At 34.8% G+C, this 12,733-nt stretch overlaps 1 protein-coding gene across 2 annotated transcripts; it reads left to right on the top strand.

Moving 5' to 3' along the window:
* Positions 1 to 3,581: 3,581 nt before the first annotated feature.
* LOC132041947 (uncharacterized) lies at positions 3,582 to 10,247 on the top strand. Of its 2 annotated transcripts, none has more exons than XM_059432617.1 (2): positions 3,582 to 3,699; positions 9,497 to 10,247. In XM_059432617.1, the coding sequence occupies exon 2, from the start codon at positions 9,503 to 9,505 to the stop codon at positions 10,142 to 10,144; it is 642 nt and encodes a 213-aa protein (XP_059288600.1). In that variant the 5' UTR covers positions 3,582 to 3,699; positions 9,497 to 9,502; the 3' UTR covers positions 10,145 to 10,247. The 2 variants fall into 2 exon arrangements, with proteins under 2 accessions (XP_059288600.1, XP_059288601.1); XM_059432618.1 differs by having other exon boundaries at positions 9,509 to 10,247.
* Positions 10,248 to 12,733: the final 2,486 nt, after the last annotated feature.

Consider the following 12,733-nt stretch of genomic DNA (forward strand, 5'->3'; position numbering starts at 1 on the left):
TTCGGACACCTACCCGGTGCTGGAAGGTCGGAAGGAGAAGTGTTATAAGCTTCGAATGGAAGTCCCGGTAAACGATATAAGGATGAAAAAGCGTGAACGGGGATTGAATTGATGATAAAATAGAATGTTGAGTAGCTAATAGTGATTCGATTGATGATGAAGAAAGAGAATTCTTAGTTCAGTTCTCCACCTTGATGACACAAAATAGGATTGATCAAATTCTTAAGTCTGACTCATAGGGACCATTTATAAAAATAATGGCTCTGATTATCAAATGATTCAACAATCAGGGACAATTTACTTACAGAACCTAGCTGACATATATAAAAATCATCTAATGAATTATGAGTTCAATCCATCCTGACCTAGAATCACAAGTCTCAAGTTTGTTTATGAAGAACATATCTAATTATGTTAGGCTAAAATTGATTTCTTCTGTATAACACTAATCGATAGGAGGCTCATTTGGTATGTTCTACAAGATCTCGTGCATTGGGACACATAGTTATGGATCAAATCCGTTAGCATGAAACATTTTTTCCCGAGTGAAATCCCCTTGTATTGAAAGAGTGAAGAAGAGATTTCATTGTTGTGAAGTTTTTATACTGTCTCGGTCCCAATTTATGTGACACTTTTCGCATTTTGAGATTTATCAAAACTGCACACAGAACTCTGATAGCTTGAGCTATGAGCTTCAATGGTGGAATCGCGAAAACAGGGAAAGGGAGAAGAGAGGAGAGAAATCAGTAGAGCAGAAACATAATCATGTGAACTTTGACTAACATATTAAAGTGTATATTTTCACCAAATTGATATGGAAAAAGATGCAATATGTAGTACTTTTCGTATAGTCTTTGAATCGATAAATTTTAATTTTAAAATATTGAGTTGATTTAATCCAATTTAATTCACGAGAAGCGAAACATGATAACTAATTTGGGATGGAGAAAATACAAAAATTTGTATGTAGATCAAAACACCAACCAAACACAGTAAGTCCGTAACAATTTATAGCTAATTTCATACATGGATTGACTCTTCTAAAGGACTAACCAAACGACCCTTGTGTGAAATGGGTCCTCCCTTGTGGATTAGGAGTCCTTTGGTTATTGTTTAGAGTTATGTAGGTACTAATAATACATGATTTAGTTATTGTTTCTATTAAAATAGTTTCATTTTTAAAATCCATAATTTTGCACATAGGATTTATAGTATATAATGGTTTAAAATATATCCTATAGCAAATACATATTACTTCAGTACCAGACATATAATCATAGTCATGTAATTTAACACCTAATATTAAAGCGTTTAGAGAATTTTCGTCTTGCAAAGATACCTGCAAGTTAGGATAAGCATTAAAATATACCGGACCATATGCTAAACTGGTTTGAACTGTCCCTATTAAGAATTTTTTCAATTTTGATTCCTGCCATCTCGTAAAGCTGCTATAAAGCTTTCAGGTAAGCCTCTTAATACAAGTGGCTTGAATGCAACCCGTACTAACCCAATATCATAAATTTATGGGTTTCTCTATAAGGGGCTAAATCATTTTCAGATAATAATCTAAAAGTTGCATGGTCACTATCAACCTTATTTTACCTAATATGCATAAAACAATATATAAATTAACTTATAATTTATACTTATTTAAGTTATGTCGTATTGTAAAATGACAAAACATAGAAAACATCATACTTAGTGTGCTAAATTTTATACAAAACAACTAATAATCTATCAAACATGGTATTAACTATGCTAGTTTTAATAGATTGGGTCGTTTAGTAGCTGATTAGAGTTATTCATGTATTAATAATACATGGATTAGTTATGAGGAAATCAATATATTATTTTATGCATAATTTAGTTATTCATGTATTAGTTATTCCACCTTTTAACTTGTATAAAATAATACATAAATTACCTCATAACTTATACATGCATGAATTATGCGGGTTTCTCAATTGCAAACAAAATATTGTATTAGTTTTATACATGAATAACTTACCTGCTAACCAGCTACCAAACATGGTAGACCCTCTTGTTCAATTTATATGAACATTTTCGAAGTACAAGGGTCAAACTTTATAACTTTAACTGTAAATTTTGGCATAGATTTTTCAAGTTTGTAAAAATAAAATTTATATATTTAGAAACTACATAAAAAGTAATATAAGTTATGATAATGTATAAAAAAATATAAGAAAATCATGATCAAAGAATCACCTCGTAGACTCCCAAATAGTAGTAGGTTCACATAAATTGAAACAAACGAAAATATTTAATATCTGCCTAACCCGCCTCCAAACCGGCTACCAAACGAGTCCTAGCACTGGGTTTCCTAACCCGCAAACAAACACTTACCCTATGTTTGGATGGTTGTTTCCCGTGGTTCATTAATGTATTGTTTCCTATGAAACCATGTTTGTCTCAATTGTTCTTAAAATTATATTGTATGGTGTTGTAAATCCGTTGTAATCCCGTGGTTATATAACCATGAAAAAACCCAAATTTTATAACCACGGATTTGGTGGTTTTGCGTGGTTACGTATACCCGTTGTTGATTGGAAGTTGGAAACTAATATTCAAAAGAAACGATTGCTTAATTACAGTATTGATTTTGGAATCTGTATATTTTGTGGTAATTGCGTTGAGTATTGCCCAACAAATTATTTATCAATGACCGAAGAATATGAACTTTCTACTTACCTCCACCACACCCAAACCCACTCCACCCCCACCCCTACCACCCCACCAACCCCCAACCTCTATCACCCATCTCCACTATCCCACCACCACACTCACCCTCTTTCTCGCCCCTCACCACCACACCCACCCCACCATCCCACCACTAACCCACAACCACCCAACCCCCCACTACGCCCACCTACCCCACCACCAACCCACAACCACCCACCACTACTCCAACATCCCACCACCAACCCACAACCACCCACCTCCACCCCCAACCCACAACCACCCAACCCCCCACTACCCCCACCCACCACCTACTTATTTTTTAAATTCCTATTTTATTCTTTATCTTAGTTTTATTAATATATATAATATAAACTATTTTGTAATTAAGGGTTAAGGGTATTTTAGTAAACTTACATGTTATTCCCTCCATTCCATATTAAGTGACCTTTTAGACTTTTTATTTTGTTTCAAAATAAGTGACACTTTAGGATTTCAAGAAGAAATTAATCATATTCTTCCAAACTTACCCTTATTTATAATCAAGAATCATTAAATAACTTTTCTTTTTCTAAGCATTAATTAGGAGTAAGTTAGTAAAAATACTCATATTTTTCTAGGAGTAAGTAATTTTTTAAAGAGTGTGCATGAGTTAAAAGAGTCACTTATTATGGAATGGAGGGAGTATTAGACAATATTATACAGTCAAACTAAACAATAAAAATGTTATTAAACCACAATAAATGATACAGTCCATCCAAATATTATATTTATTAATAAAGTACAATACAATATAATACAATATCACACCATACTGTGTACATTAATGAACCCCGGAAACAACCATCCAAACAGGGGGTTATTTGACTTTAGAGTAGGGTTCCCAATTAGTGTTTTCTTTTGTTGTTGCGATAAGTAGGGTTCTCATTTTTTCAAATTTCCATCTTTGGTTTGCTGAGACTCTGCCCGCTGCCGCTGGTCGTCCGGCTGCCTTGTCATCAGGTAAACTTTCATCATTCTTTTCCTTTAAAAGAAACAACTGAAAATTAAAAAGATATATGCTGAAAAGCAGTCAAGTACACACACACACACACTCCATAGATTATGGATATTCTCTGAATTTGATGTTTCCAACTCCCATCTCCTTACCTTAAATAAATAGCCGTGAGTACTGAGCTTGATTTCTGCTTCTTGAAGGTTTGAAGCTATGAGTTCGATTATTCCTATGTTTGACTTATCTATTTTTCCCCAGTTAAAATTTATTCCATAGATTTTGAAGTTGAAACTTGAAAATTTGAGTTTTTGGAACTTGAAGTTGTGTTTGGGCATGCATTTTACTTGGAAGTGAGCTTTCTCCCAAAACCTGGTTTGAGCCAGCTTTTGAAGCTTGAAAGTATTTTGAAGATAAATTTTCATCCAAATGCTAGCTGAATGTATTTCTGACACTTAGAAATCTCGGCTTAGACTTTGATTTTGCCTTCTTCATGCTTAATGAGTATACCTGTACTGATTATATTAATCAAATGAATGAAAACTTAGATTCAGTTTACTCCGGGTGTGCCTACTGTTGCAAATTGGAATGTATAAGCACTGGTTGGATGAATTTCTCTATATTCTTGACAAGTTATTTGGCATGGAAATTAGAAAGCATCGGATGAATTAGCTATCCTGTTGCTGAATTTATATTCTGTTTGCATTTTTCAATTTTCTTTTCATAGATGGCAGAACTTGAAAATAGAGTAAGTGAGGTGTTAGTTATGAAATCTGTTAGTATGTCAAACTTCCTTTATGTCTAGAGTTGAAGATGAATGGTTTTGTATGGACTGCTTCTAATTTGAATTTGCAGTAACATTTCAAAACTGAAACTAAACTGCCACAATACAGGACATGCAATGCTAAAATCATAAACCAATTAAATTATTAAATTTGTGAATGGAAACGCTAAGGCCTAATACAGGACACTAATGCTAGACTCTAAATAATACTAACCAAAAAACCTATTTGAAAACACATATTTCAGTAGAAAAAGCCCAATATGACAGGCCCAACCCGGCCTAGCCGTACCAATAACCGTCCGAACCGAATTAGCAAATTCCGAACGAATTTCGATTCGGTTATTGGTGCACCAAATCGAAAACTGAAAAAATCAAACCGACTGACGGTTACCCCTGTGAACATCTTTTTTTCTGAACTATTCCTGCTCACTAGTCGCTTCTCCTAGTCGCTAGGTTTAGCGTGTGTCTCCCTCAGCTCCTGAAACTGAAAGGTGGAGGCTGAAGCATTCTCTTACTCTTCTCCTTTTTCACCCGTGTCCAGGAAAGTTTTAGATATTCTCTCTCTCTCTTTTTTTTTTCCCACGAGATACCTTACACCCAGCAAAAAGCATGTCCATCAAGGCTAAGTCATAGGGGAATCACCTAGTGTTTGTTGTCTCTGCTGGGAGTTGAACTGAGACCTCATGATTCTGAGCCTACTTCATTGACCACTAGGCCACACCCTTGGGTGGTTTAGTTCTTCTCTCTTTCCTGTGCAAATTTGGCACTTCTTGGGTTTTATTTTATCTATTTTTGCACGAGGATTCACGGACTTGGCTATTTTAATGGTGCTTGTTTATTATCTGGATTAGGTTTATATTTCTTGCAATCTAGTGGGGTTTTGCAAAGGTTAGTCAGCTGTACATGTTCGGAGGCAAAAGACGTGCTCTTTACTTGAATGCTGGAGCAAAGAAACTGTGTTGACACTGATTTAAATACAGAAAACTAGTATAAAATTAAAACATTTAAACTAAATGCTTCAGAAAAGAAGTAGCGTTGGAGAATTTACACTGGGTTTAAAGGAATAAAGACAATGAGCACATGTTAGCAATTGATAGAAGGATTCTAAAATTGCTAGTAAAGCATGATAGATTGCTCTCTCCAAACCCCAATAAATGGGCTTCTCAATGCTGAAGCTAGTTTTGGTCGCTTCAACAGGGCTGCGTTGGAGTGTAATTCAGTTTAAGACATGGTAGTAATTGATAAATAGATGGGATCGAGCTAACATGAAACCCGTAGTTCACTGAGCAAAAATAACATGAAGTTATGACTTTTTCAGAAAGCAATTTTATTATTAAAATGGGATAAAAGGAGTTGCATATAAGAAACTAAACTATTTTTGAGTAATATGGAATGAAAGGAATCGTAGATGTTTTGATGGTTTATCAACTCCAAGCGATTCCGTCAAAGCCGAATGTGTACTACTAGTATTCAGCTGGGACAAACTATCCCCTGTTATCTTCCCTTAACAGTTTTTGCACTAGCTTTTCCCCTCCTAGAGCTAACATTCTAAATAGTTTTAGTATAGCCTTTTTTGTAGCTTGTCAGCTTCCTACTATAGCATAGACAACTTTAATGAAGCTGACAGCATCTCTTTTGTTCACTTAGCATCTTCTTGAGCCAGCAATGAATCTACTTAATCAAAAAAAATATTAGAAACTAAACTATTATAATATTTAAAATATTTTTTTACCTCAAAAAAAATATTTAAAATATTTTAAAAGATTGTATTTAAGTGAAGTTTTGTTTAGCCTTTCAAGTAGCAGTTGTATCATACAATTGGGATAAAGAGAATGCATAATTTGATCTTTTCAAAAGAGAGTGCATAATTTCGTCTTCTGCCCAAAACAACTAACTTAGCTTCTTCTCTTTGTCTTCTCACCCTCAACTAGTTTTCTGTGTAACCTTGCACATCATCTTTTCAGGTTCAAGTGAAATTATGGCAATCCATTGTTGGCCTTGCAACTCACTGTTCTGCCTTCTGAGGTTGCACTTTATACCTTCTTTTCTCTTCCATCATGACTTCCACCGCTTTACTCCCAAGTGACCGCTTGTCCCGCTTCTCCCATCAATCTTGCAACTCTCTTGTTTTTTCACATCAAGTAATTTTTATGGATAATCAAGTGTTATCAAAAGTAAAATTCACAAAAAATATTATCTCTCTGCTACAAGTTTGCCAAACATAGATAAATTAAAGAACTTTTAGTACTAAAGCTGCAATATATTTACCAAATAATCATAATTCCCTGTCTTTTTTTTTTTTTTTTGGTAAGTAAATATTTTATTTACCAAAGTAGCAGTTACAAAGCAGAAAAAACAGCAAACTAGGACAAAACAGCCCAAGTTTTGCACTCAAACTATAGTATCTCTTATACCCTTTGGCAGAACATCAATGCAACTCAGGGGTACATATTCAACTCTTCCAGCCTCCTATTCATCCTTGTAAATAAAGCTCCTCGACCATGCGCATCCTGGATCACTTGCTTGACAATTACTTCAGCCCTCCTTGCATTGTTTTGAAACACCCTTAAGTTCCTTTCCTGCCATATGTAGTATAGACTCCCAGCTAAAGTCATTTTAAACACTTGAGCATTGCTGCTCTTTCCTTTCCTGTGTTCCAGAGCCCATTCGACTTCACTTTGCCAATTCATACAAACCCTATCTATCCCTTGCCAGATTAGTATCTTTGACCAAACAGCTGAAGCATAAGAGCAGGCAAAGAATAGGTGATCAATATCTTCATCAACTTGGTTGCATAGTGGACATGTTACAGAATCAACAGAGTCCCATTTAGCTAGTCAAGCTTTGGTCAGTAGCCTCCTGTGCAGAGCTAGAAACAAAATAAACTTCCACTTTGGAGCCCCATTGGTTGCCCAGACCGGTTTCTTCCATTCAATTCTGGGAAAAACACCCCTCATCTTCTTATATTCATCCTTAATTGAGTAGGATTCCATTCTTAACACCTAGTAGGACTCCATTCTTAACACCTCTTCTTCTTGTATACCAGCCTCTAGGAAGTATTTCTGAGCCTATAGAATCTTTCATACCATCCAAGATGCTTGCTTGGCTGAGCTCCCCAAATATTGCAATTCTTCCCGTAACAAGTATGAATCCATATAACCCACATTTTTTCCTTATTCTTGCATGAATTCCAGAGTAACTTACCAAGAGCAGCCTTATTCCATGTATACACGTCTAAAATACTCAGGCCACCAGCTGACTTGGGGCAGCATAGTGTTTCCCAGGCAATTAAGGCTTTTTTGGATACTTCAACACTGCCAGTCCACAAAAATCTCTTGCATATAGGCTCGATCACTTGAATAATCTTCTTTGGGATTGCAAAAATTTGAGACCAAAATATTTGTATAGCAACAAAACACTCTGAATGAGTTGGGATCTACCAGCATAAGATAAAAACCTAGAAGTCCAGCTAGTTATCCTGCCCAGTATCTTGTCTATGAGGGGTTTACATTGCACAATAGTGATCCTTTTGGTACTGAAAGGGGCCCCCAGGTACCTAAAAGGCAGATCACCTTTGACAAAATTGAGCTCATGCAGAATCTGGCTTTGGACTTCTGTGCTAACCCCACCAAATTAAATGCAACTTTTGTCAACATTAGCTATCAAGCCTGATGCCATGGAAAACTCCTGAAAACATGCATAGATTTGCATAACAGAGACTTTATCTCCCCTGCAGAACATTAGTAAATCGTCAGCAAAACTGAGTTGCACAATTTTCTGCTTCTTGCATTTTGGATGATAATGAAATCTAGGTTGCTTATGTAGGGTCTTTAGAGTTCTTATGAGGTACTCCATAGCAAGCACAAACAAATACGGAGATAATGGACTTACACCCTTCTTAGCATGGAATGGAGTAGAGGCCTTACCATTAATTGTAATTCAGTAAATAACAGTGGTAACACACTTCATTATCCAAGAAACAAATATTTGGGGCATTTGCAACTTTTGAAGGTGGATAACCCTTCAAAAGTTGGTGAATATAGGCCCATATCTTGCTGTACAATTCTTTATAAAATCATCTCTAAAGTGATGATTTTGGCATTGTTCATAAATTGATTTTATCACATCATCGACATGCAATCAACCCAGAAATCAAATAATTGCAGTCCCTATATTAGAACTACAAGCAGTTAATATAAGTCCAAATATATCAATAGTAGCCACTGAGCTCTTGCAGTCTTGTCTACTTTTTATCTTTAAATGTTAAAGGCTTCTCGCACGCGGGGGGTTGGGGTGGGAGGACAAATAAAAGCAAAATCAAGAAATGGGGAGTGGATGTCATACAAACCAAACTTACCTCCAATTTTGAAAATCTATGCAAAACAAGACGTCTTTGATTTTTGCTTTGCAAAACTGAGAATAAATTGGCCAAGCCAAGGATGTAGGACAGAGAGGAAATTGAAGATGAACAATAATAAGTTGGTTTTGGTACTTCATTAATATTCAGTAATGTTGCTAATTAAATTAAGCTGATTAGTTAGTCAGAAAATGACCTGTCTAATTACATGTTACCTTATTCAGAAAATGTCCTGTCTAATTACACGTTACCTTCTCAAAAAAAAAAAAAAAAAAGACCTGTCTAATTGCTGGAAAAATGTTTACAGGTCTATGCTCATTCTTGTTGTGTCATCTAGTTGCATTTATGGACTTGTTCACTTTGACAAGTCATAGCTCATTGAATAAACTCAAGGGTAAGCAGAGATATGGAAATAACAAATTCATGTAAATAAGCAGAAATAACCAAAAATTAGTTTCAAAATATGAAACTTAAATTATAGAACAAGTTATTAGTTCTTAAAAGCATTTATGATTGTAAATTTGTTTGTCCATATCAGGCCCACCCTGCATATGCTTTCGTTGCCTTGCATTCTCAATTGGATGTTTTCTTATTCCTACACTTAGAAATTTGGATATTGACAATTGCAATGCAACCCATTTCTGACGATCGGAAATCTAACTCAAAGATTATCATGCAGCATATAGGAGATCATCAGTTGCTTGCCCTTTGTTCTGATATGCAGTCAAACAGCAAAGATCTGCTTCATTTGGAGGCTGAAACCTCGCCCTTGGAATCAAAACTTCTCTTCTGCAATACAGATGGCGGATCTCAATCCCTAAAGTTGAAACCTGACCTTTCTGATAAGAAGCCTGATATTTCTTCTGTACCCCAAAGCCAAGTTCTATCGAAGGTCAAGGATTTTTTGGGAGTATTTTTGGAAAATACTAGAAAAGTGGAGCTTGAAGCTAAAAGGAATCCTGAGAAATATGATATTGAAGCTCTTACCGGTGAAGAATCTGAATACATAGAGATGGACTTAATGTTGGGTGTCGCTGAGCTTCACACTCGGGAGGCTGTATCAGCTGCTGAATCCGCAATAGCAAGTTACCAACCGGTAATCGATCTGCCTACCAATGATAACGAGACAGAATCTGAAGACAGCAGCGATGAGGATGACATTCATGATAGCAGCACCAGCAAAAGTGATGATGATGATGATGGAGCTTCTTCTCCGGGAGAAGAATCTAAGCCTATGGACAAGGATTCTCCTAAGAAAGCAGTGAAGAGAAAGCGACAGTCAGTAAACCGAGCTAACATAGTTGAGCTCTCTTAGCGCTGAGGACATTAAATTATTGTAGCTATTTTTTGTGAGAAATTCAGAACATAGTAAGTGTGCTTCTCTATGTTCCAATAAAACTTGTTTCAGTTCTGCCCGCTTTATCTCTTGAAATGATTGTTTTGTTTCACTGTCCAACAGTAACACACGTTTTTTTTTTCCTTTTGTTCCTTTTTTTAAAAAGAAAAACTAAGCTAGGTTTTTCTTTTCGGGAAAATATTTAAGTTGCCCCTTAAACTTGTTCAAAAAAGGGCAATTGGCGCGAATGCCCTTCAAATGCACTGGTCTTTAATTTTTGCCCCCGTAATGCGTGGTCTTTAATATTTGCCCTTCTAAGCTAAAAGATAATAAGAAAAAGACTTTACTACCTCTACCCATAACATATAAAAATCTGAAAGTCTGTAATGAACCCCAAACATCCAATTAAACCTATCCATCATTTCAACAACAAACTTTTCAATCGTTCCATCGTTCTAACATTTCACCGGAGAAATCTCCATTGATTTTGCTGCTACAACATCGAAAAAGATAAAATACATAATACATAGCGTTCAATTGAATGTAATTCAACTCAATTTGATGCTTTATTAAGTTTAGATTTGTTAATATTTGAAAACAACAACAAATCATCTTCTATGAACTAAACAACTGATATGCAGTTGAGATTCAACATTGCGAATTATAATTTTACTCAACAACATAGAATTGATCAAATTTATTGCTTTGTTCGATTTTGATTAGTTTATACGTTCCATTTGATTAGTATACAATGCTCAATGACTTAGACTTGAAATTATAGTAACTTCATTGATAAAAAATAATCGAGCAAAGTTCTGAACAAGTATGTCGGAGGAGGCAGAAGTTTACTTTACAAAAGAACAAAGTATGCAGTTAGAGGCAAATTTCATTTTCATAAGAAAAATAAAAAAAAATACACAAGTGTTAAGAATTAGACAAGTATGCCGGAGGAGGCAGAAGTTCACATTAGAAAAGAACAAAGTATCTTTGTTAGAGGCAAACTTTCATTTTTATGAGCAAAATAAAAATTTACACAAGTGTTAAGAACTAGAAAAGTATGCCGGATGAGGCAGAAGTTCACTTTACAAAAGAACAAAGTATCTTTGTTAGAGGCAACTTTCATTTTCATAAGCAAAATAAAAAGTACACAAGTGTTAAGAATTAGAAAAGTATGTCGAAGGAGGCAGAAGTTCACTTTACAAAAGAACAAAGTATCTTTGTTAGAGGCAAACTTTCATTTTCATGAGCAAAACAAAAATTTACGTAAGTGTTAAGAACTAGAAAAGTATGCCGGAGGAGGCAAAAGTTCACTTTACAAAAGAACAAAGTATGCTGTTAGAGGCAACTTTCATTTTCATAAGCAAAATAAAAAAGTACACAAGTGTTAAGAATTAGACAAGTATGCCGAAGGAGGCAGAAGTTCACTTTACAAAAGAACAAAGTATGCTGTTAGAGGCAAACTTTCATTTTTATAAAGAAACAAAAATTTACGCAAGTGTTAAGAACTAGAAAAGTATCTTGAGGAGGCGGAATTTCACTTTACAAAAGAACAAAGTATCTTGTTAGAGGCAACTTTCATTTTCATAAGCAAAATAAAAAAGTACACAAGTGTTAAGAATTAGACAAGTCTGAGGAGGAGAAGTTCACTTTAAAAATTACAAAGTATGCTGTGAGAGGCAAACTTTCATTTTTCATAACCAAAACAAAATATTATTAACAAAAACAACACCAAGAACACATAAGATTGCATAAAAATCAAAATTATTAACAAGACAATACTAAAAAATCAAGACACACATAAATTAACTTAATTCATGAAGTTATGCCAGAACAAGCATAACTTTATGCTAATCCGTATAACTTCGGTTCAAAAACCATAAACTCTGCCCGGACCGACATATGTTGCCTCGAGAGAAACACATTCTTCAAAAAACCGATTATTAAACAAAAATAGCAGTAACAACATAAAAAGTTGTTCACAGGCAAAACTTCAAAGATTCAACAAAGAGAAAACCAAAGCGCATATCAAAATCAGCTAAAACATATTACGACATTCAAAAAATTAAAATATATACATGGGGAACGAAACTAAAGTTGAAAAAATCGTAGAGACACTATAACAAAACACTATAATTTTAAATAAAAAAGGATCATTTAAATATAAAAAATGACGAAGACAAAGATATCAATTCAACAAACAACAATTTAACATAAAAACAAATATTGAAACGAGCAAAAGATCCAAATTCGTACCTAAGTTTTTAGAACAGATGAGATAGACACAAAAAAAGAGGAGGAAAGAAGCAAAAAAAAAAAGAAAAGAGCAAATGACGAAATAGAAAGAGTTTTAATGGGGTAAGGGTAATTTCGTCAAAAAACTTTTCATTAAAAACGGTAAGGGCAAAAATTAAAGAAATAAATGAAAGAAATATAAAGAACCCAAAAGAAGGGCACTCCGCACAAAAAAATGTTCAAAAAACTCAGTTGCACATTTTAACTTTAAGGGTGACTTATCACCCTCTTATTTTGGTCCGAAGTGGAACTAATACCTCTTTAAGTGATGCGTGG

Source organism: Lycium ferocissimum, unplaced genomic scaffold (genome assembly GCF_029784015.1).
Source record: "Lycium ferocissimum isolate CSIRO_LF1 unplaced genomic scaffold, AGI_CSIRO_Lferr_CH_V1 ctg1250, whole genome shotgun sequence".
NCBI classification, from domain to species: Eukaryota; Viridiplantae; Streptophyta; class Magnoliopsida; order Solanales; family Solanaceae; genus Lycium; species Lycium ferocissimum.

What these genes read in the sequence shown, in the direction of transcription:
- LOC132041947 (XM_059432617.1), top strand. Translation starts at nt 9,503, where the DNA reads ATGCAGCATATAGGAGATCATCAGTTGCTTGCCCTTTGTTCTGATATG.